This window comes from Cervus canadensis, chromosome 24 (genome assembly GCF_019320065.1).
Source record: "Cervus canadensis isolate Bull #8, Minnesota chromosome 24, ASM1932006v1, whole genome shotgun sequence".
In the NCBI taxonomy this organism is placed as follows: Eukaryota; Metazoa; Chordata; class Mammalia; order Artiodactyla; family Cervidae; genus Cervus; species Cervus canadensis.
This window is the reverse complement of record NC_057409.1, coordinates 53,447,556-53,472,899: the sequence shown is the minus strand read 5'-3', so window position 1 is coordinate 53,472,899 and position 25,344 is coordinate 53,447,556. Positions and strand designations below refer to the sequence as shown.

Sequence of the window (25,344 nt, the reverse complement as noted above, 5' to 3'; positions counted from 1 at the left end):
CTTCATTTTTCTCCCTATAGGACAACAGCTTTGAGCAGTTCATTATCAATTACTGTAATGAAAAGCTGCAACAGATCTTCATTGAGCTGACTCTTAAAGAAGAGCAAGAGGAGTATATACGGGAGGTAATGTGGAAAAAAGTCTTTAAGTCTTCCTTTTTTAACTCATAATACAAATTCTGGTTTCAGAAGACTATTCAGACATGACCTTACGATCAGATGTATCGAGCACCTTTTTAAAGCTTGTTTGTTACGACATCTGAGCTGACTGGGAACTTCTTTGCTGTGGGTGTGGGACAATGCTCAGCACACAGTAGGTGCTCAGTGGACATCAGTTGATGGACTTGAGTCTCACGGGATTCCAGTGCAGTGAAATAAAATACTACCCTGTTCAGAAATTAGTCTGAGATGATTGAACAGAAGAACAGTCGTACATCTGTACAAGGTCCTAGTACTCAGCAATGAGAAGGAACAAACAATTGATACACACAACAGCATGAAGGAGTCTCTGATGCATTTTGCTAAATGAAAAATGCCAGATTCAAAGGCTACATATGTATGAGCCTATTTGTGTATAATTCTAGAGAAGTCAGAGCTGCCGAGGCACCAGTGATAGAGACATAATAGTCAGTAGTGGCCAGGGGATAGGTGTGTGACTAGAGGGGCAGCTTGGGGGAATTTTGGAGGCTGGTTGTGGTGATGGTGGTTACCTGACGCCACGCATTTGCCCAAACTTGAGAGAACAGTACACCAAAAAAGTCTTGTATATAAATTTGAAAATATTTTAAGACTTTGTTCACTCTTTAAAAGCATTGATTTTCTAAAATTTTTAATAAAAAGCAGGTATTAATGCTAGTGCTGTGGATGTATTATCTCATTTAGCTGTAGTTGGAAAATAATCAAGTAATATTTACAGAGTACATTCATCCTTAATTTTAAAACACATACTTGGTTTTCACCCTCTGAGTTTTTTGTAATAGCCAACATTTTTCTATGTATAAATGTATTTATTTTAGACAAAAGGAGAAATTTTATTGTATCTGTATTGCATTATATTTTGTTTCCCTTTCATTTATTGCTTTAATATTTTAGTAATACTACCTGTTTTTCTTCATTTTTCTATAGTGTCATTTTAAGTCCTTAAAGACACAGAATCCTCTTTTTATAGCCTCTCAGTATAGATTTTTCTAATGTGAATATTATCCCCAGTGACTTAGTAAAATAACTCATCTACTGAAAAACTAAATCATAAATATTTATCTACCATTTGGAATTATTATCATGCTTTAGAAACATTTTGTACTTGAATGACACCTTTTTTAACATAAACATACTAAAAGCCAGATTCATTCTCTTCCTGTCTTCTCATCCTAAAGCGAATACCCAAACTTTGATCTGTAACTTAAAACAGTTTGTACAGATTGTCTAAACCAGTTCTAAGAGTATATAGGAAGATCCTTAGCTTGTAGTATGAATTAACTCTCTTCCCCTTAGAGGAAAAATAAATGTTTACACTTATGGACAGAGTGTAAGCAAATACAGAATGTTTACATTTGGCCTCCCAGCTTTGGCTTTGTAGCTAGTGTTAGAACCAGTGCCTAGGATTTCATTTTTTCTTTCTGTTGAAAATACTTTTTTTAGCAGTGTTCTATTTTTACATTTGAAATAGTTAATGGCCCTAAACATGGGGTTGACTCTAAAATGAATTTCTTCCTTGTGATTATAAATTAAGAACAGAAAAATCTAGGCCTTAGATTCTTGGGTTCGAGTTCTGACTTATTTCCTTATAAACACTGTAAATATACACAAAGTAATATTGACCCGAGGGCCTGGTGAGTAAATGGCCCAGAGCCAGCAAAGTGCATGGGAAATTGCCACAGATGGGAGTCTGGAAGGGGAGGCCATCTCAGCTCAGGTCAAGGGCATTTATTTCAATCGAATCGTGTGTGTGCTAGACTGCTGCATTACCAGAGTTTTGGGAACCAGAAGATGACATTTGCCACACTGACTTTTATAAAGGAAATTTTCAGAGAGAAAGTGGAAGATAGTAATATGGGCAAAGTCTTGTATTATAGATAGTAGTGTTGTAGCATCATTATATGGGATTTGATTATGTTCTGTTTTTTCTTTTTCAGGACATAGAATGGACTCACATTGAGTACTTCAATAATGCTATCATTTGTGACCTAATAGAAAATGTGAGTATAAAGTACAGTTTTCTAACAAGTTCTTGGTAGTATAATTCACTAGTTATGAATGATCTGACTGCCTTCAATGTTAAGCATTAGTATTTCCAGTATTTGAACATGTTAGAGAAATACAGAGTTCTGTCGAGACAGAACTTTATCACAAGTTTAAGAAATTACACACAGTTCTTAAACACATACATAGACAGCTAGACATTTTGATACTTAGCTAGTATTCCCCCATGCTCGTCCTGTTGCCGTCTCACAGAGCCCGTTCTTGACACTCAGATGCTGTGCCCTTAGGTACACCATTCTATCTTATGTGCTGGGATCCCAGGTCCAGTCCACAGCTCCTCGAAATAAGAGCCCTGATCATAGGAAACTCAATAAAAAAGATGTTTGCCCAATCAAAATATGCCATTCCTAAAATTCTAGTGACCTCTTAACATACTATTCAGTGGTTGTTATCAAAAAGATAATTGTTGGTGAGGATGTGGTGAAATAGTAATCCTTGTTTACTGATGGTGGGAATGTAAATGGATGCAACCGCTATAGAAAACACTGTAGAGAGAGAAGAAAAAAAGATAAGAAAACAGTATAGAGGTTCCTCGAGAAATTAAAAATAGCACTATTATGTGACCCAGCAGTCTCACTTCTGGGTATGTATATCCAAAAGAAACAGAATCGGGATCTCAAAGAAGTATCTTCACTCCCACATTTACTGCAGCTTTACTCACAATAGCCAAGATTCGGGAAACCACCGAAGGGTCCGTCCACAGATGAATGGGTAAAGAAGATGCGGTGTACATATACAGTGGAGTATTGTTTGGGCTTGAGAAAGAAGGAAATCCTGCCATTTGTGACAATAAGGATGGACTTTGAGGGCATTATGTTAAGTGAAAGAAGTCAGAGAAAGACAAATACTGTATGATATCACTTGTATGTAGAATCTAAGTTAAAAAAAACACTCTCAGAAGCAGAATAAAATGAATAGTGATTGCCAAGGGCTAACATTTGGGGAAAATAGGGAGATGTAGGCCAAAGTGTACAGACTTCTAGTTGTAAGATGAATGAGTTCTGGGATGTACAGCATGGTGATAGAGTTAACAACACTGTATTATGTATACTTGTGGTTAAGGAAGTAGGTCTTAAATGTTCTCACCACAAAGAAAGAAATGGTAATTATGTGATGTGATGGAGGTAACTAGCAATATGGTTGTGTATCAACGAACATGTTGCACACCTTAAACTTTCACAGTATTATGTCAGTTATATCTCAGTAAAACTGCAAAAAAGTTTACAAAAACAACAACAAAACCCCATGTAGTTCAAGTTAAAGTAAAGGAAGATAAAGGCACCATCTCGGGAGCTGAATTACATAGGATCCCAGGGGTGGTTGATATGGATCACAGCCTTGCTTTAGGGATGTGATGGACAGTGTGTGTGACTTCACAGGTGGCCGAGGGCCATGGGATTTTTCAGGTTACAAATTATGCCTGTGAAAGGCTTAAGGTGTGAAAAATTACTGCATCATTTTTAGTAACCTTTCCAAATCTAAGATTTTTGTGTTTGCATCATATTCTGTAGTTTATTATGAATGAATTGATTGCGGGAAGACATCATTTGTGTGTAAAAGCTTAGGATCCTGACCTTGATAACAAAGTAATTTGAAGCAATGCATAAACTTAGCTGTCATCGTAGATAAGTGCTGTGTTTCAGCAATAGAATCACAGGCTCTAAATGTCAAACAAGTCATTTGCTGTTCATCTTTTTTTTTTTTTTTTTCAAATTAAAGCATCACTTTAATTGCACATACAGGAGGTGTGAATCACTAGGGCCCTGTGTTGCTCCCTTCTGACAAGGACCGATTCTATACTTCCATTTTAGGAAAATAAAGCTCTTCAAACTTTAAGAAAGGTATAAAAGTGTTCCTTAAGAACAATCCAAGGTCTGCTGTTCATCTTTAACAAGATGTTTTTGAATATTACATAGTTCGCCAATATCTTGTCCTTCAGTATTCACAATATTCTTGAAAGCTGCACCTTTGATTATTGAATTAAAAAAAAAATTCTGAGCCATTATTATTTTTCAATTAAAAAATAAGCCTTGTTTTGAAAAATTTGGACAGTTTTGGATTGTGAACACTAATATTCCACCTAAGCAATTTAAAACTGTAGTCTAAAATGTAGAAAATCAATCGATTTCCTGAAAAGTTTTTCTGGTAAGTTTTGACCGAAGTAATTTGCTGAGGGAATTTTAACTTTCAGAAGTTGTGACTAACACTTTTTTCTTCATCAGTATAACATTGCACTTAATTATTTCCCTTTAAGAAGAGAGGAGGGGAAAAAAAGGAACAGTGGTAATACAGCTAATATAGCTAAATTATCTCAGCCCCAAATCCCCTTGCATATGTGATTAAAGAAACTCATGTCTGCGTAGGAGCCTGGATGCATAAAGGAAATGTTTCCTTTCAGCAACATCTAACAATAATGTTTATTCTGGGGATGTTATGAACTTGATTCCTCAGAGTCCACACTTCCCCAGATTTTGTGTGTGGAATGTTTAAGTGCTGGTCAGAGGATGTCACGGCCTTGTAAAGAGAAGAGGAGAGCCATGAGACTTTGCCCTAGCGGAAGTGGGTGGGGCTGATGGTCAGTAGATTGTTCTCCGTGGAATGGAGATGTGTGGGCAATCGAAGGAACAACAGCCTTTATTTAGCAAAGTAGAAGTTTTCTTATTTTTTATTCGGTTTAGTTGGGCTGACAGCTCTTGGGATAAATATGATCACAGGGTCTGAATACTCAGCAAACAAATTCTCAACTCATGTTTAACATCCATTTTGAAATTTAATATGGAAGGAGAATTTTATTCTAAACAGATGATTCTTGAAACATAGCTTGATTGCGTTGATCATTAAAAGCAGCATCCCAATCACATCACTTTTTTTCCCAGAGAAAATAAACTGTTTTGAACACGTGAGCAATTTGGAAACATCTGAAACCAATTTCCTTCTCAAGCTACGAATCAAATAATAGCCTTAGAAGACAGTGCTTTGTGATTTATGACCTCATGTTATACAGATAGTAGTGTCACATTAGTCCCTGACTTTCAGATTTGTGTTTTGGTCTTTGCGGTGTAAGTTGCCTTTTTCTAAACTAAATAAGTTTCAGTCATCAGCCTGCAGAGGTGGAGGTGACTCCTACGTCCTGTCCTGTGGGGGAGGCACCGTGGACCGGGGAAGAGGGGGGAACCTCATAAAGACACTCCTGCCCCCTCCCCCAGCACACCTGGACACCCTGGAAGGGGTTGATTCCTGTGTTTTTCTTTTGTTATTTGTTTTGATTCTCTGCTTTTGTTGTAACGAAACAGAAATTTTCTTATGACTAAGATGATTGTGTTTAACAGCATAATTAGGAATAATTATGAAAACAATACAGTGAGGAAGGAAGGAAACCTTTTTATTTCCTTTCTCCTAGAACACAAACGGGATCCTGGCCATGCTGGATGAAGAGTGCCTTAGGCCAGGAACGGTCACGGATGAGACTTTCTTGGAAAAGCTGAACCAAGTCTGCGCCACCCACCAGCATTTTGAGAGCAGGATGAGCAAGTGCTCCCGGTTCCTCAATGACACGTCCCTTCCTCACAGCTGCTTCAGGATCCAGCACTATGCCGGCAAGGTGTGGGACCCCGGGACCCCGGGGAGGTCACAGTGTCTCCCTGGAGGGCAGACACCTTGCCTCCGAGATGGCATTCTGACCAGCACCAGCTCTGCAAGATAAATGGAGCTGCTGAGGGGGCGTAGAATCCATGAATGTTCAGTGCATAAAATCTGGACCATACTGAGAAAAATCTTACTAGTATTGAGATCTGAAAGGAAAGCCAGTGGACCTAATCAAAGAGTTCAAATATATATTAAAAAATAAATTTTATTATTTTCAGGCTCAGAGCTAGCCTATAAAAAAGATCTATTGACACACATAAAATATTTGCCAGTAAAAATTAGCAGTCACTAAAGACATACAGTAAGGTTTTAATTTTTTCAATCTTATTTATTTTTTTGATGTGGACCATTATTAAAGTCTTTATTGAATTTGTTATAGTACTGCTTCAGCTTTATGTTTTGGGTTTTTGGCTGCAAGGCATATGGGATCTTACCTCCCTAATCAGGGAGCTAACCGACAACCCCAGCATTGGAAGGCAGAGTCTTAAGCACTAGACTGCCAGGGAAGTCCCTACAGTAATTATTTAAATAAGCTTGCAGACGTCAAAGGAGAAACAAAATCTGATTTTGTATTTAGTAAATATGAAGTTATTTCGTTGCTGTTGTTTAGTTGCTAAGTCATGGTCTGACTCTTTTGTGACCTCATGGATTGTAGCCCACCAGCCTCCTCTGTCCATGGAATTTTCCAGGCAAGAATACTGGAGTGGGTTGCCATTTCCTTCTGCAGGAGATCTTCCTGACCCAGGGATTGAACTAGAGTCTCCTACATTGGCAGGCAGATTCTTTACCACTGAGCCACCAGGGATTCCCAAATATAAGTATATAGTATCTAAATTACCTTTAATTTCAAAATGTTGGAACTTGGCACTTCATTTTTTATTCACTAGCCCATGTTATTAAAAAATACTTCTCTGGTCAATTTCCCTGCTGGTGTAAGATATCTATAAAAATATCAATGTTATCTCTGTTTTCCCCTGTCTCCTTTTAAACACACTCGAATTGGCGCATGTAAGCTAAAAAATACAAGTAAAACCTCAAAAATATGATTGAATACCAAAAAAACCCTAAAATCCTTTGAAAATGTTATGATAACATTTTTGAAGTTTATTCTTGCAAATCCTGAAGGGTAATAGAATTTATTTTAAACTCCTCTGTGATTTAGACAGATGGAATTTAAACTTGGAGGCTGATTTGGTATTCGAGTGTGACTAACGTGTTGAGGGTTTTTTGATGGAGAAAGAGGCTGCAGGATAGCTGGTCTCAGGATATTTTAGCAGCTGTTTGACGCTCTGGCGTGCTCGTATTGGCTACTGAGTCCCGTGTGCTACTCATAGGTGCTGTACCAAGTGGAAGGGTTTGTGGACAAGAACAACGATCTTCTCTATCGGGACCTGTCCCAAGCCATGTGGAAGGCCGGACACGCCCTCATCAAATCTTTGTTTCCTGAAGGAAACCCTGCCAAGATCAACCTGAAAAGGCCTCCTACAGCCGGCTCACAGTTCAAAGCATCCGTAGCCACTCTGATGAAAAATCTACAGACCAAGAATCCAAACTACATTAGGTATTTCTGGCACATAAAATTCTTTGGCCATTCAACTATGAAGGCATTCACAAGGAAGATCATTTTCCTGTTTGCTTAAATCTGAGTGTAGCCCAAGAAGAGGGGTAACTAAAGTACTTACAGGTCAAATCATATTGTGTCTTGGGTGTGCTTGAAAAATACTCCAGTGCCCCCCAAAATAAGGAATTTTTAAAAGGAAAAAAAAAAGTGTGGCGGGAATGGGAATAGATACTTAATTGGGTTATTGGCATACAGGAGTTCTCAACTTTCTGTTTTTTGTTTTTGTTTTTTTTTAAGACAGGAAACAAAATATAAATTTATTTCTGATAAGGTTTTGCATAAACTCTTCTGTTGGATTCATTTTGGATTCTTGTAATATTGACTTGGACCATTGACACCTGAGTTGCAGGTCTTGTGTGAGGAAGCATGTGCCTCATGTAATGGTTTCTGAAACAATCGGAATTTTTTCAAAACAAGACAAGAACCCGTTTAAAAAAATCTGGTTTCTTTTTTTGCTTCTAAGTCATCATAGATTTTAACATTCAGTAAAGGCCGACTAGTTTTAGAGTTTGCGATGTGTGTATTTGATGAACTAGGTAATAGAGGGTGTGTGTCTAACAGGTCAGGTTTCATGTGGCACATGAATGCCCACACATACTTTCTCCTGTTGTCTTTGAAAATTCAGTTATGAGGAAGTTAGCATGAAGAATATTTTCATGTTTGGCTTGTTGTCCTAATATTTGTGTTCATAGCAAATGTAAATAGCATCCCCTGGTTTGGTTGCAAACAGGTTAGAACATATATTAGGTAAGGATCCTAGTTTCAAAAAAATGAACCAAGAACTTTGTGCGATCAGTCTTTTGTTATTCTCATTTGAGTCAACTTTTTTTTTAAACCTTACGATTTTATTAATTGACGTATAATTTGTATAGAGTGATATGTACAAATCTAGGTGAATGGCTCCATTGTTTTCTCACCACTGAATACACTTTGGTAATCACTACTCAGATCAAGACATGGAATGTTCCATCACCCCCAGAAAATTCCTTTCTTCTCCTTCTCTTTCAATGGTTTTAATGGGTCTCTAAGAATTTTTAATTAATAAACTCCAATGTTGTGAATATATCATTTTAAATGTATATATATATATCTTTATTTTTAAACTCCATTTCAGATTCATTTTAAGGTCTATTTTTCCCAGATAGGTATCTTGTTCTGGCACCGTACATTGAAAAGAAAAAAAAACCAAACCTCTATTTTTCACTCATTTGCCCTGATGCCTTTGTTGACAATCAGTTGAATATATGTGTAGACATCTAGATCTAAACTCACTAGTTTGTTCCATTGATCTGTTTGTTCTTAAGCCAAAAAGTAGGCATTATTTTTATAAATGTAAAAAGGAGAATCATAGAAAACACCAGGGTCAAACTAAGTAAGATTTAGTTGTCCATATATTATATATGCATGTGGATTTTATTTTGACAGTTATGGTGAGGCAGATAAAACCATAAATGTTTAACAGTATATTAATTAGGATATAGAGATGGCTCCAGCAAGATCCAGAAATAATAGGGGCCTAAACAAGATTAACAGTTATTTCTTATGTAACTTCTAAGTGTACGGACTCCAAGGCTAATAGAGCAATGTCTTCTGTGTCGAGGCCCTGCCATTTCCAGGATATATCCTCTTATGTATATAGTCAGAGATAGCTCTCTACCATGTCAACATGCCGACCAGCAGTTAGCAGAAGAGCAAAGGGAGAACCAAGTTCCTTTTAATGATACATCAGAAGTAGCAAACATCATTTCTGCTCTGGCTAGAATTTTGGTCACGTGGCCACACTTACCTACAAAGGAAGCTGGGAAATCCAGTCTTTGCTTGGGCAGCAAAGTGCTCCATTTAAAAGGAGGGAAATAATAGGGATTTAATGAGATAGCAATGTTTTTAACTGTTTCATTGAGGTATGTAATACACATATACGCAGTCTAATATATGAAGCTCAACTGTGCCGGTTGTTGAATTTTTGCATATTTCTATGACCATGTAGCCCCATCCTGACCAATATATAAAACATTTCCATCAACCCAGAAGTTTCCCTCATGCCCCTTCCCTGTCCGTCTTCACTCCTTCCTCTCCCCAGAGGTAACACACTGCCAAGTTCTTACTAGGAATAGTTTCTCTAGAACTTAATATAAATGGAATCATAGAATAGGTACTCTTATACATCAGACTTCTTTCATTCAACAGAATGTAAGTGGTATTTATCCATGTTATTGTACGTAAGAGTTTATTCTTTTTTATCGCTGAGTCTGCAGTGTATTTATCTTAATGTTTTTTAAAATGATCTGAAATAATTTCAAAGGAAGTGATGAGGCTTCCAAGAATAATAAGTAATATGTCACTGTGAAATAATTATATGTGATACTTTGTAAAACATGGACAGATCAGTCTGTAAGGGACAGAGTTTGAAACCTAAAATTTGTGTAATCTTTCAGGTGCATCAAACCGAATGATAAAAAAGCAGCACACATCTTCAGTGAGGGCCTAGTGTGTCATCAGGTCAGGTATCTGGGTCTCTTGGAGAATGTCCGCGTCAGAAGGGCAGGCTATGCCTTCAGGCAGGCCTATGAACCTTGCCTGGAAAGATACAAAATGCTGTGTAAACAAACATGGCCTCACTGGAAAGGACCAGCAAGGTAAGACATTGTTTAATCACATTTAATGATGAAATTTTAAAACATACAAATACTGTGGTGTTTTCTTCACGTGCTGTTCAGGCAAAACAGAATCCTAGGAAGAGTTGGATGTAATTTCTGTTTTGGACCATCTTCTGTCAGGATACCATTTTGTACCAATTTTTGTTAATTATAGAGCGCTTGGTCTTCAAGGTTAAAACAGGGCTTATCAAATCTACCTTTGGAATTTGTATGTCAATAGAACTAAAATATGCTGTGGCAAGTTAGCAGGAGGGAAATTTGTGATTGATAAGTGTGTTTGTGTAGAATCATAGCAGGGTAGAGTTAGAGGCATCTTGTATCACTGCTCTCAGCTTTTCTTTTTTTTTTTCCTGGAGAATTAACCCCAGAGAGTGTGAGTAGGGAGTGGGGGTCCCATTCTTTGCCCAAGTCTGTACCAATTAAGAAATAGATATAAGAGCAGTTATATCTGTTCTTTTGTGTCCTCCCTTGTGGCTCAGCTGGTAACGAATCTGCCTGCAATGTGGGAGACCTGGGTTTGATCCCTGGGTTGGGAAGATCCCCTGGAGAAGGGAAAAGCTAGCTACCCAATTCTCCAGTATTCTGGCCTGGAGAATTCCATGGACTGTATAGCCCATGGGGTCGCAGAGAGTCAGACATGACTGAGCGACTTTCACTTCACTTTATATCTATTCTGTGTTCTGTATCTGTTCTGTTGCAAGTAAAACTGGATTGGAGCATATGGCAGAACTCAGGGCCATGTGTCTTTTCAGCTCATCCGCCCTACATTGCACTCACCCATCCAGGCCCAGCAGAGCACTGGACCACTGCAGACCCAAGCAGAGAGAACTTGTGTGCTTGTGGGGGGGCTGCCGCAGGAGAGAATCCAGGCCCTGTCTGTGCAGGGGCCTTCTGCTCTCACCAGAGTCAGGAGTTACTCTTCTGCAGCCCACAGAAGCTTGCCCAGCTACTGCAGCAGGGCCAACGTGCTGTTTGTTGATGGGGATTTTCTTTCCCTGTACTGGCTGTGCCTCCACGTTGTCAGTGCACCTGACCTTTCACAGGAGCATCAGTAGAATTACATGCTCACCTCGTATTGCAAGAAGATAAACTCCAGACTTACAGTGTGGTCTCTGATGTAGCCCAAGTAATTAGGGTCTGAGTGCTATGTCATTTCCCACTGCTAATTTCCAGGGTATTATGGTCATTGTCTACCATAATACACAGAACAGGTATTCACTCCCTGCCTGGTATCTAGTCCACAAGTTGGTGGGACAGAGTTTAGGGCTAAAGACTGACTTTAAATCCAGGGTCTAGGATGGAGAGGTTAGAGCCAAGTCCAGGCCCTTGCTTCTATCCTTTAAGGCTTGTGTTCTTTTGAATTCCATTGCCTGGTGCTTAGCACTCTTGGTCCCTGCCTACAATCTGAGTAGTAGGAGGTGCTTAAAAATGTTTACAGGGACTAAGAGGATTCAAAATAGATGTGAATTTCTTGCATACTCTTCTGGCCCTGGTTGATCCATTGTTATGAGTATATTTGATCACTTCTGCAAATGAAATCAAGAAATTGGCTTTAATACGGTATATATTTTCTTAGAATATGTAGTTTGAACCCAAAATGCTTTTTTAGCATTTACCCCCTGGATTTGGTTACATTTGTGGAATTCAATCTGGGAATTCTTTGATGAAAGGATGCTTACTGAAAAAACAGTTATACTTGGAAATGAAACTTTTTTTTTTAATATTGCTGAGAACCTGATATCATGGTTTAAGATAAGATAACCTATTTTTATAACTCAGAAAATGTATTGCTTTCATTTATTTTTATAGAGCTGGTGTGGAAGTTTTGTTTAATGAATTGGAGATTCCTGTGGAAGAATACTCCTTTGGTAGATCAAAGATATTCATTAGAAACCCAAGAACAGTATGTAATTTTACATTTGTGTTATAATCATGTAAGCAAGTTCTTAAAGGATGTTTAACTTTATAGTGTTACCCAAGATGCTACCAAGAATGTCACATTTTTGTTTTTCTACTAATGTCCAAGTAGATGGCTTAATAAGGGGTAGTGGAATAACACATGTATTTTTATGAAACATCAAAATTTTTGAGCTGATAGATGGTGTAATATTTAAAAAATAAACTGATATTACAGTAAGACCTCCCTTGTTCATAAAAATTGGAGGTTAATTCAGTCTGTATGTGTAATGTCTGAATTATACAGTAATTTTAGAAAAGACAACTCTACCATTTAGAGGTACATGAAGGCACCCAAATTAAAAAAATTTTTTAAGCTAAGAACGCTTAAAACTCTACTTATTAAAGAATTCCAATTGAGCCTTTTTATAACTGAAGAGACTAGCATGAAATATAATGAGCATAGCGGTTTATTGGAAATATGGTGAAATACGAAAGTGTTTAAATCACTTGAGAGAAACCTCGGCAGTCGTTTGAAAGCACCTCCCTTCTGTTAACAACTTCATCCTCATTGATAGTGTGAAGGCACATCCAGAGCTCAGTTCAGCCCTTATGTGATTTGTCATAAACACTTTGTAAAACACTGAGAAAACACTTTGTAAAACATTTGTAAAGCGCTGTAAAACACTTTGTAAAACATTTGTAAAACACCGTACCCTAAATTGTGTGTCTTGCATGAATTCATCCAAATAGTTTTCTCCTAGACTACAATCCATATTATCTATAGTTAAGTTTTTTCTCTACTCAATGTGGTTCATTCCAACATCATAACATTTTATTTCTTGAGAATGACATTTGTGTATGCCATGGGTTTTTGGTGGCTTTTTGATAAATCCATGTGTTATTTTATTAGTTATTCAAATTAGAAGACCTGAGGAAGCAACGGCTTGAGGACCTGGCCACTCTCATTCAGAAGATTTATCGGGGGTGGAAATGTCGCACACATTTCCTGCTGATGAGAAAAAGCCAAATTGTGATTGCTGCCTGGTTCAGGAGATACGCGGTAAGAGGTGTAATCATGGTACTTTTTTGCGAGTGTTTGTTCCATTCTTAACTATGAAGGTACCTTTTAAATACTTAATCTTTCCAGTGACCTGGTAAAATGGGTCCTCTTCTGGGCCCCTTTTTAAAGATGAGAAAACTAAGTAACAGCTACTAAATGGCCTAGATGGGCTTTGAGTCCAGAACAAGTCAGAGCTCCAGCTGAGTCCATCCCACTGTTTTCCACTGATGGAGATACATGTAGTGGAGGTCTGCATCTTGAATCTGGTTTTTAGATTGGAAGAGATAATGTTATTTAACCATTTGAGTAGAGTAGGGTCAGTTTTCCCAAATAATTGGCTGTCCTCCATTTATTGTAGGAGCTCTGAAAATGGTTTTAATTCCAGAAAGCTCGTGCCACATTTTAGTAGAATTCTGGGTTTGGGTAAAGTTTTGGATTTCCTTTAGTCCTTAGATATCAGGCCCTTTGGGAAAAGATTCAAAAATAAAGTATGTTTATTTAATTATTTAATTGATCTGGAATTTCTTTGGGGAATTTTCTTTCTCACTCAATGATAGGTGTTTCATTGGCGGCATAACAGGTTTGAGGGAAACCTGATGATTTGCCTCTAGGCTAGGTTGAACTTGGCATTGTGTTCTCACAAGATGAGTTTTCATGATAAGAGCGCTGCTGCCAAGTGTATTTTCATTCTCTGCTTTTTCACTAGAGAGTGGGTTGGAGAGTGAATTAAAATTGCAATCAAATCTCCTTAAGTGTGTTCTTCTTTTTCAGCTGTAGAGTAGTTTTACTTTAAAGGAGTGTATAATTAGAACGTAACTTATGCTGGCCTATTCTCATGTGATACATTTTAGTGTAAATTTCTGAGTTTTAGAAATCAATGTTACTTAAATGAGTAAAGAGAAATTATATTTAAAAGAACATCTTCAAAGTTGCTTCCTTGAGTTAAAAGAGTGTAACCAGCAGTACAAGCGTTAGAGTCAGGCCCCAGCCAGCCACATTCGTGATGAGTTTGCTCACGTGTATTCTGCAAAGGCCCAGGGGGCTCTTGTCCCCAGCCTGGCCGCACACACTAGTGGTCCTTTGCCCTTTGGCAGTTTTGTAACATTCTGTTTTCTGTTTGCCTTAGAGTGGGAGGACTAACAAATAACCAATCCTCGAGGAACCCATTTTTATTATTTCTTATTTTGAGATCATTAAGAAAAAACAAAAAACAAGTTTTGAAGCATCCTAAATTCATCTGTCTTCAATTCTACAAACAGTTTTGAAACTCCTCCTCTGCTAGACTCTGAGGGAATAGCAGCGTGAACCAAACAGCCTCATACAGTTTATGTCTAGTGAGTGGCAGTGTGCTTTTAAGCAAATAAATAATCAGAACAATGGCAGATCGTAGTAAGTGCTAGGAAAGGAAATAGAGAACTGAGATCTAGAATGATAGTGAGACAGACACTGCTTTAGATGGGGTGGTCAAGGAAGACCTTCTGGAAGGGGCCATTTCATCAGAAGGATGAGAAGAAACAGGAAGGGAATCGATAATACCAACATAAAGCTTTGGTATCTCCAGATTTTAAAAAAGTCCTCATATGTATTATTAATTTTTGATGCTGAGAGTTAGAATGAAAACAAATAATAGCCCAAGCTTTAGACTGCTCTGTTATTTCTGTTTCAGAATTTTAACTATGGGCAAAACTCAGAAACTTTGTGGGTTTGTTTCTAGACTGTTCCAATAAAGCTAGTCACACAAATCTTTTTGTTTCCCAGGGCATATAAAAGTTATGTTTGTGCTACACTATAATCTATTAGTTGTGCAGTGTCATTATATCTTTAAAAGTACATACCTTAATTTTAAAATATTGCTAAAAAATGCTAACCATCATTTGACAACACAGAGTTGCCATGAACCTTCAATTCGGTAAAAAAAAAAAAAAATTTTTTTTTTTTTAAAACTCCAATATCTATGTAATACTCCATCAGTTATCTATAGTTATCCAAGCCAGTGATTTTCCCTTGACCAAGTAACTCAAAGATTTTTTGAATGTCCATTTTTAGTTACTGATTACCTTAAAACTCATATTCTTGTGATATTTCATGGCTCCTTAAGGTGAATTTTAAAGAGGGAGTTATTTTCAAGCCATGTAGGAATTTTAAAAGAAAACATGGGTGTACTAAATGAATGTGAGAAGCAGTGGTCAGGTATTATAGGTACAGTTTGGTCCCTACAGACATGGAGTATCCTTCTGTGTGGAATCTTAGAGGTTTTCCAACTCCTTATTTGATTGATGGGGAAACTGAAGCCAACAAGGGCAATGACTTGTCCAAGGTCCCAGAAACAAGGTTCTCTGGCTGGTTCCAGAGGGGCTCCTTCAGGGTAGTTCTTAGGCCTGGAACCCTTTCTGCAGGGGGTAGGGGGAGCCTCGTGGCTTCCATTGCCCTTTGTTAGGATCTCTGCCTTTCTCTCTGGCATCATCTTTTGTTCTGCTGCTCATACATTGATAACATCACCCTCCATCTCTTCTGAGCTTCCAGAACGTAGCCTAGAGCACTTGGAGCATCTGTCCCCCCTTAGAGAAAGGGAGCTGGGCAGTCTGCCATTTCCAGAGTCAGAGTCACAGCCTGGCTTCAGTAATTTGTTTGAAAAACTGTGAAACTTCATCCCAAGGGCCCATGTTTTAGTGAGTATTCCCCACTAAACACAGTCAACACTTTTTCTAGAGTTAGTGTTCCAGCAGCCTCTGCTTTCCAAGACATCAGCTGGGAATTAAGAAGGGCCTCCAGCCATTAACCTTGTCTTGCTGACCCTTGGGAAGACTCTGGGTCTTCCTTAACCTTGCCCACCTGGATAATCTCTGCTGCACCTGAACCTGCCTGTTGGGCTCGTGTTTCTCTGGGGCAGACTGTTTCTCTTTTCCACTGCTGGCTGGTGTCCCCTCTGAGTCCTTGAGTGCAGGGATGCAGTCAGGGTAACACCTGCATCTTCACAGTTCTATTCAAGGGCTGGATGCCAAGCACCAGCTTGATAAATAAAGTAGAGTGGATTGATGAACGTTTGCTTCAATTTGTGAGCTGGTTTCCCAGCTTGAGGCAGTAAATGCAGCAAACCTAGAAGGCATGTGGGATGTCAGAGGCTGGCATAGTCAGTGGCGTGGCGAGAAACGGCGCCAAGAAGAGAGCGTGCTCAGAAGGAGCTGCAGAGTCAGTGTGCATTCATGCCGTGTGTGTTGTGCATTTGACCACGTGTTATAACAACATGATGCAGAGAACAGATGTTAATAATGGTGGGTCATTTAGACATTGGTTAATTGTATTTACCAGCCTTGAAGCAAACTTTAGATTAACTATAATAATTTTGGATTCTTGGATATTTAGATTTCTGTACTTAATTGGTTGCCAGAAGGAATATGGGTGATCAAGAGTTCATTGCACTGAGTGAGCCGACTTAGTATTGTGTATGTGTGTTGTGGATATGTAAATATCCACTTGGTATCTGTGTTGTGGGTGTGTAAATAGAACTGCTGATATCTTCCCCTTTCATCCTACAGCAACAGAAGAGGTATCAGCAGATAAAGAGCTCTGCCTTGGTAATTCAGTCTTATATCCGGGGTTGGAAGGTGAGTTTGAAAGAAATGACCCTTACTTATGTGGGGTTTTCACGTTCTTTACAAAGGATGATGTCTTCATGCTCACTCTGCAGGGGAGAGCTCCTTGTCTCCTGCCCACCTTGTAAACAGTCAGATGGAAAGAATAAATATTATGGGCCAAGCTGGGGCCCTATAGCATCATGTCTTGGCTGCTTCCTGCTTTCTTTTCAAGGTTTATTCTCTGAGCAGGAAGTCCTTGAAATAATACTGGACATGATGTCGATCTCCTCTCACCTGCTATTTGCAAGGGAAGCTGTAGTCCATGAGGCTGAGTACATGTGAGTTCTGCCAGACCTCAGCACGCCCAGCCCAGTGCCTTCCATACCCTCCCTGTGACAGTCTCACAGGCTGTCCTGTCATGATTGAAAGAGCCGAAGCTCTGGTGTCCTAGTGCACCCACCCCACCTGATCCTGGGTCCTTCCCGCCGAAGCTTGGTTCAGAGTCACAAACTGTAGCCCACAAGCCAGATGTAGTCCACTGCCTCTTTTCACACAACCTGAGAGCTAAGAATGGTTTTTATATTTGTATATTATTATTAAATTTAAAAAAAGAGAAGGCTATTTCATGACATGTGAAACTTATAGGAAATACAAGTTTCATATAAATATATGCATACCTGAAGTGCAAAGTTCATGTAAATAAAGCTTTGTTAGTGCACTGCCTCCTATACAAGACTGGGCGACTGAACACCAGGATGTGACTGTGCTCACTTGTTTGACATCTTGCCTGTCGCTGTTTTAGTGCTACAACGGCAGAGTTGGTAGTTGTGATAGAGAAGTGATCTACAAAACCAAAACCACATACTGTTTGTCCTTCTGTAGATAAAGCTTGCTGATCCCTGCTTGGGTCAAAGGTACTTCAGGGCCTGTTGTTGCCTTATTCCTTTTGGGTGATTTTGTGGAGGTGGCTGAATCCAGAGGAACTACTTCAGGGTAGTTCTCAGGCCTGGAGAGCTTTCTGGAGGTGGAGCCTTGGACTGGGAGTCCCAGGGCTTCCATTGCCCTTTGTCTAGGCCTATGGGCCACCCAGGGACTTGGTATTAATATTGTCCACAGCAATGGCCAAATACAGGTCTGAGCACACAGTGTTTGTGAGATTGCTGCCTGCAGGTTTTTCTTTTGACGTACTGAGTCCTGGGGTCCAGGTCAGTCCAGAGACTTCAGAGGCGGGACACAGGATTCACCTCCAAACCAGCTGTCCTCCTAGCCCCCCACACTAAATCAGTTTCCAGCAATGACTGGAAGGAAGCCACTAGTATTGAACCAGTGAGATAATTTTATTTTATAACAAGTTTTTAGCTATCTCTTTTGAATAAAAAGTACAGCTACACTTCCATTCCAGACAGTAATAGGAAAAGTGATCAAGTGGCTCTCGAGATAGACCCACCATATATACCCACCACGTTCAGAGAACTCTTCCTTCCATCGGACGCATGCAATTTATATTGCTGTGGTCAGATTTATGGTAAAGAATCTGCCTGCAATGCAGGAGACCTGGGTTCAGTCCCTGGGTGGGGAAGGTCCCCCGGAGAAGGGAATGGTTATCCACTCCAGTATTCTTGCCTGGAGAATCCCCATGGACAGAGGAGTCTGGAGGGCTACAGTCCGTGGGATTGCAAAGAGCTGGACACGACTGAGCGACTGACACTTTCACTTTCTTCAGAGTGTGGGAGGATGCTGTCTGTCTGAGTGGGGATACGCTGTCATGATTGACAGTGTCTTCATTTATTTCCTTCTCATGGTCCATTTTGGGCTAATGAGCAGCTTTCCCTTTTCCTTTCTTTAAGCTGTTGATTTTTCTCTTGAGAATGGGAATTATGACTATGTTTTCAGGTATTTTCTTTCAAGTGGGTTTCTTTCACTGGGTTTGTTTTTTTAATTTTTTTGGTGGGTTTCTTTGTTTTTTTTGGTTGATTTTTCGCTCTTTCTGGGTCATACTATGTACTTTAGGCCCGGAAAATCCTGCGGGAACTGAAGCATCAGAAGCGCTGTGAGGAAGCCGTCACCACCATTGCAGCGTATTGGCACGGCACCCAGGTAGGCCAGAGACCCCCCAGGATGGCAGATGGTCAGGAGTGACGTGTGGAACAAGGGACCCCCTCATTCGGGTTTCACTGGCTTAAGCTCCTGAGCACGCCTTGCCTCTCGCTCTTTCCAACGTTTTGGTGTGGGGTGGTGGCTCACGCTTTTGTTTACTCTTTGATGGTGACAGTGTCTGTCTTCCTCTTTCTCCACTGGGAACCAGCAGTAACCTTTCTTGCCTTAAACTTCTCTGTAAATCCTTTTCAAATGCATCACAGGCGCGAAGGGAACTGAGCCGGCTGAAGGCGGAGGCTAGGAATAAACATGCTATTGCAGTTATTTGGGCTTACTGGCTTGGATCTAAGGTACTTGAAATGCATATCCCATCACTCCCATCCTGGAATCTGCAATAATCAATCCATGTTTCTAGCGTCTCAGGGGATGGAGTCCCACGGTTAACAGTGGCGCATGTCCTAGCAGTGAGATTTAATAACCCTGGAGATGTTCATGCCAACAGGGCACATTAGGAAGCTAACTCTAAGCACGTGTAGGCAAAAAAAAAAGACTAATTGCTTACTAATGAGGTACTAGCATAGCTGCTCTTTTTTTAAAACTCTCAAATAACATGCATGTTTAGTTTGGGGGGAGTTTTTTGTTTGTTTGTTTTTTACCCCCTTGATGTGTCCTGGTGGTTTTCTAAAGGTGTTTTAGTGTGTGGGGGCATGATGGGAATGTTTAATTAAGATTTGGGTTTTGACTGGTCCTTTGTAACACTGATAATAGAAATGCCTTTAATGCATGCTTGGCAAAAATATTAATCCATGAATGAAATTGGTTTTTAGGCTCACTGTAGCCGCTATTGATTATTATAAGCAAAATATTATATGTGAAAAGAATGATCATCTGTGATTTAGCAGAAAGCTATGTTGATGCAAAGCTAGCTGTAATTGCCCCTGAAGAATCCCAGGAATTTCAGCATCAGCTGTTTGTGTTCAGAAACAAAGGCCTCCTGAAATACTCTCGCTAATCCCCAGGCAGAGTCGTGGGCTCTGTGAACATTTCACATATCCCAAGGGACGAGCATTTTAGATGTTTTCGTTACTTAGAAAATCAAAGGTCATCTCTGCTAAAAATGTGAATCCCAGTTAGAAACTCAAATACCAACAATAGTCCTATGTTTTTAAGTCTACCTTGTCAGCGTTATAAACCCATATTGTGAGAAAAATGAGAAAAGTCAACATAATTTGCCTGCATAAAGATCATAACTTGCCACAAGCTCACCAAAGTTGTTCATTTGTGTTTGCCTCTGAACGTCTGTGTGGAACCAGCTAGTTCCTTTTATAAACTGAGGGAACTGAATCAGAGGCAGAGGGTCTCTTGGACAGTGGGATTTCTCCATTGAGTGAACTCATTACCTGGTCTCACTACTATCATGTCATGAAACATGAGTGCCTATCTGTTTTCATCTTTTAAAATAACACGCCTCAGATTAATTTTTCCCTTAGGTTGATTTTTAAACCTATGAGTTGTTTTCACTTTTTATCTTGCTTCTGTATATATCGCTGTTTGGGGCCCTAGCTGATATTGAATTTTGATACATACTACTTCTAATTTTCCAATTGCAGAGTTTGGGTGTTTTGGTGTGGTTTTTTTTTTGGAACTTCAGAGAAGCAACCTTTATTCCTTCCAGTTTTCTAAATGGTTGTTCATAAGAGTTATCTTTTTATATGTTCAAGTGAATGGACTCGGAAATTCACTGTGTCTTTAGCCCCATGGACTGGCAGCAGAGAGGAGTCCGCAGAAATTATTAGGTGCCACTTACAGTTCTGAGGCTTTGATGAGAGAGGGAGGGAGAGAGTGTGGGTGAGGATGTAAGAGGGAGAGAACAGGGCAGAGAAAAGGAATGGAATGGGAGGAAGGGGTCAGGCAGTGAGTGTTTCCCTCGGGTCCCACACGGATTGTCCTCCTTGGAGAGAGAGTCTCAGTGCCCTGAAAATACGCCAGCCTGACACTGATGCTTTGGACTTAAATGATTGTGCAGCATTTCTCTTTCATTCTGAAATCCTGATACATAAAGTGGCTCTTCTGTTTGGTGGGGTGTCTTTTCCTGGTCATTTGTGCTATCTGCATTGGGCTGTCTCTTTTATTTACCGTCTAAAACGTTCTAGGCTCGAAGGGAGTTGAAGCGCTTGAAGGAGGAGGCTAGGCGTAAGCATGCAGTTGCTGTCATTTGGGCTTACTGGCTTGGACTGAAGGTACCTCCTCAACCTCTTCTTTCTATCCACGTGACTCGATGTAGCCCTTCCAGCACCTACTAACCCTGACCAAACGATCAGTTATGCTTGCTGACGGTCTGCACAGTCTTTTACATGGCACCTTGCCTACTTTGGTTTCCTTTAGAGAGCAAACATATACACTAAAATTTTCTGATTTTATTGCAATGTCTTTCTTTAAGTAATAGGTTTAAAGTAATAGCATATTATTTAAATATAGTAATGTAGCATATTTTATTGTTTGTTATGCAAATTCTATTTAATGTCCTCTTCATGAGGATGAAGTGTTTTTTTTTTTTCTCCATTTGTGATACAGAGTTATAGCAGTTGAGCTAAAAGCTGACCCACTGTCTGCAGTGACCAGCCTGGGGATATTGGGCTTTTGTTTCCCTTTATCCTTCTATTCTGTCCCATTGATGGCTCCTGGAGCAGAGCTTTCTTCAAAGTGCCCATCATTCTAATTGTTCAGCACAGAAACCAAAGGGTGTTGCATAAATGTACAGGTTTTGACAAGTAAGACCAGCAGTGGATCATTCAGGTTACAGAGAACTTTAGATTCAAATGCCTTCTCATTTAAGGCAGGGTTTATTTCAAAGAAGTTCTTGCTGCTTGAGGTAAGGATGCATGTACCTAAATATGATTAATCCCTGGAAAACCTTGAGAATGACCTTTAGGCAATACAAGGATTTTGTCTTCCTAAGAGTCAATAACTCATCACTGTAGGGAGCTATTCATATTGTCATTGGGGGGATAATTAGGCCCCTTTTTGATATTTGCTCTTCATTCTTTTTACTTTAATTCTGTAATAATTCACTTTTTTCTAAATATTTGAATATCATCCAGGAAACCATTAACTCTGAGTCTGAACTGAGTTAGTAGTATCCATAAACTCTGCTTTTAAGAGTGTTCATTTTTCCCTGAAAGTTTAGCCTATAACTTTGAGTAAATTAACTTTTTGATTATAATGAATATTCATCAAATTTTAAAGTAATTAAGAAGTAACTTAAATATGAATTTAAGATGTTCTATTTCAAGAATTGAACAAGTTCTGAAATGACTTTTTAAAGTCAAAATTGAGGATTTTATTTCCTGTTTTATTCACATTCTAATTTGCATCTAATTTTCATAAAGGGAAAGAACAAACAGCATTGAGTCAGGAGGTTTACTCTCTATAATGCTCTGTACCAGCAACATCACATTTATCTTTGGTTTTCTGGATTTAACTAACTGCACATATGATTTTATATTTATTATAATACTTTCATATTAAGAGTGTGTGCTCACATCTTATAAATCAAATTCAGTTTGTAGGTGAATGCTATTTTAGTTAGTTAACTGGCCTTACTATAGACATAACTGTCTTTTTTCCCCCAGTTTCCACAAAACAAGAGTATTTTAATGTGTTACCATAAAATTATTATAAGATTAAACTTCTTTGAAGTCCAAGAATGTAATAATTTTATATTTTTTTTAAAAAGAGTTTTGTTGATATGAACAGTAGTTTTGCCCTTTTAAAGGACTTGATTCTTATGGAATTGTTATGAAGTGGACCCTTTTTAAGGCCCCTGCGGCCCATGAAGGGAGCCCGTTCTGTGTACCGTCTCGTCACCAGGCATCTGTGTGTAGCTGTGTTTCAGGGAAAAGGGCCTGTCCTGTATCACAGAGCATGCATTGAGCTCAGTTACAATGACATTCAAGTACATTTCTAAGGATGTGTTTTCATGAAACCTCACTTTAACTTCTCTGCTTTTGTACACTTTTATAATTTTAGGAGCCAGTTAATGAGTATCATTTTTCTTTTTGTTCCTTTTACCCTTGTAAGTTTAAGATTAAAGGGAATCCCCTAGTGGTGTAGATGTTAGGACTTTACACTCTCACTACTGAGGGCCTGGATTCACTCCCTGGTTGGGGAACTAATATCCCATAAGCCACATGATGAGGCGCAAAAAAAAAAAAAAAAATTTTTTTTTAATTTTTAAAAAATAAAATAATGAAACATAAACTTAAAAAAATTTTTTTGAAATAGTTATAAACAAGATGCTGCATACTAAGTCACTTCAGTAATGTCCTACTCTGTGTGACCCAGTAGACTGTAGCCTGCGAGACTCCTCTGTCCATGGGATTCTCCAGGCAAGAATACTGGAGTGGGTTGTCATTTCCTTCTCCAGGGGTATCTTCCTGACCCAGGGATTGAACACATGTCCCTTATGTCTCCTGCACTGGCAGGTGAGTTCTTTACCGCCAGCACCACCTGGAAGCCCCTAACCACCTCCATGACTGCAAGAGAAATGATCATCAGTAACGTGAGATATGAATTAAAGGGAGGACAGCCTACATGGTATATAAGAGAATTTTTAAACTTTAAAAGTCTGTAGGTGTAGAGGATAAGTCTGGCACTCAAATGCCCAGAGGCACCAGGTGGGTCACACGGATGAGGGAAGTAGCAGATGGAAGGTGGGGAAGGAACCAGGCTCCCAGCAGTCTGGAGCAAGCAGCTCTCTTCGAAAGGTCGCCCTGGTTCACTCAGTTCCTGCTGTGTGAGAGTGGGGTTCCCTGTGCTAGATCTTAAAGAACTGTAAGAGAAATCTGCAGTCTGAACTCCTATGTGAAAGTCTTAAGTTAAAGCGCATATAAAATATTTTTCATCAAATTGAATTTGGTTACTTGGTTGCTAGTTTATAGCCCCAATACAGAAATATTTTGAACATGTGCTATTAAACCCAGAAAGCCAAGATATAAGAAAAACATACATAATGTCTAAATTATTCAAATAGGCAAATACTTTGCCAGAGTCTTAACTCTCCCATTTATAGCTGGATGATAAACATTTTAAATATTTTCCCCTCAATTATGAAACTTAACTACCATTCATTCATTTGACAGACACCTCAGTTATTTTATTTGTTAGACACTAGCATGCAAAGTAAATATGACAATATAGCAGAGAAGAAATAGTAAACTAAAACTAATATGATGGTTTAAGTGCTATGATTAGTATTAGTAGAAAATTTGGTGGGAAGTAGGAGTGAGAGAAAAATGAATGTAATTAAGTGGAAGATAGTGATCATTCAAAAGCTTCCTTTTACATTCTTATTTTTAGTCATATGCCCTTCTCAGTATGTAGTACTAAAGTCCTGTCTTCATATGCAAGCCTTTTGGAAATGGCCATGTATTTCTTCAGGCATTTCTTGCCTTTTAAGAACAGTTTGAAGTGAAAATTACCTTATGTAATATTTTCTGAAATGTATTTTGATTTTTGATGGATTTGCAGCTATGCCTGTACAGTGTTACTCATCAGATCTTCAGGCTGTTTAAAAGCTAGTTAAGAGGATTTAAAACATCAAAACATTCTGGTGTTATCTTGCATCTCTTAATTTCTATTCCTCTGACTTAAAACCCACTGTCTCAATATGCTTCAATTACTTTCCTATATCCAGAAAGACACTTGTGAATTTACTTCTTCCACTTATTTTTGATTTTAATAGAGGTGTGTCATATTTATGGGCATCTGTTGGCCACACACTAACCTCTGTATTCTGCTGCTTCTTTTTAAAGGTACGCAGGGAGTACAGGAAATTCTTCAGAGCCAATGCCGGCAAGAAAATATATGAATTTACACTTCAGAGAATTGTAAGTTTATACTTTATATATGGCTAATTAGTGTTATTGGGTTAACTAGTTCATAGCACCAACTCAGTAGTATGTGGCTTGTCTGGGAACAGTTAAATCCTAATGGTGACATTGAGAGTTTCATATGACCTTTTTTTATCATCACTCCTAAAGTGCAGGTAAATTATGTCAGAAAGAGGCCCATTTAAGAATATTAATCAAATATTCTTTTTTTGACAGAGAGAACATACTTTGGGAAAAGTGAACCCAGGAAAGCCAGGTGTCTCAATTTAGGCCACTATGACAAAAGTACCATAGACTGTGTGGCTTAAACAGTAAACGTTCATTTCTCATAGCCCTGGAGGCTGTGGAGCCTCCAGGGTGCTGTGCAGTCTGGGTCTGATGAGGGCCTCTTCCTGGTCTCCTCATGTGATAGAAAGAGAAGCAAACTCTTTCCTGTCTCTTCTTATAAGGACACTAATCCCATCTTGGAAGCTCTGCCCTCATGACCTCATCTCAACCTCATTACCTCCCGAAGACTCCATCCCCTAATACTGTCCCATTGAGGGCTAGGGTTTCAGCATGGGAATTTGAGGGGAATGCCAAGATCTTGCCCTGCTAAACTGCCAGGAGCCACTGCAGAGCAAGGTTGGCAAACAGAC

General features: G+C 39.1%; 1 protein-coding gene across 4 annotated transcripts in view; it reads left to right on the top strand.

Annotated features, from left to right (window-relative positions):
* The window catches only part of MYO1B (myosin IB), a 188,857-nt gene that overhangs the window by 149,560 nt on the left and 13,953 nt on the right, over window positions 1-25,344 (top strand). For 2 of the 4 annotated variants that reach the window (XM_043445020.1, XM_043445021.1), the window contains exons 14-25: window positions 21-125; window positions 2,135-2,197; window positions 5,662-5,862; window positions 7,241-7,467; window positions 9,963-10,163; window positions 11,994-12,087; window positions 12,994-13,143; window positions 16,680-16,748; window positions 18,729-18,815; window positions 19,079-19,165; window positions 20,969-21,055; window positions 24,629-24,703. In XM_043445020.1, the coding sequence (XP_043300955.1) occupies window positions 21-125; window positions 2,135-2,197; window positions 5,662-5,862; window positions 7,241-7,467; window positions 9,963-10,163; window positions 11,994-12,087; window positions 12,994-13,143; window positions 16,680-16,748; window positions 18,729-18,815; window positions 19,079-19,165; window positions 20,969-21,055; window positions 24,629-24,703 (1,446 nt within the window). The remainder of the gene's footprint in view (window positions 1-20; window positions 126-2,134; window positions 2,198-5,661; window positions 5,863-7,240; window positions 7,468-9,962; window positions 10,164-11,993; window positions 12,088-12,993; window positions 13,144-16,679; window positions 16,749-18,728; window positions 18,816-19,078; window positions 19,166-20,968; window positions 21,056-24,628; window positions 24,704-25,344) is intronic. The other 2 variants (XM_043445019.1, XM_043445022.1) reach the window with 2 other exon arrangements.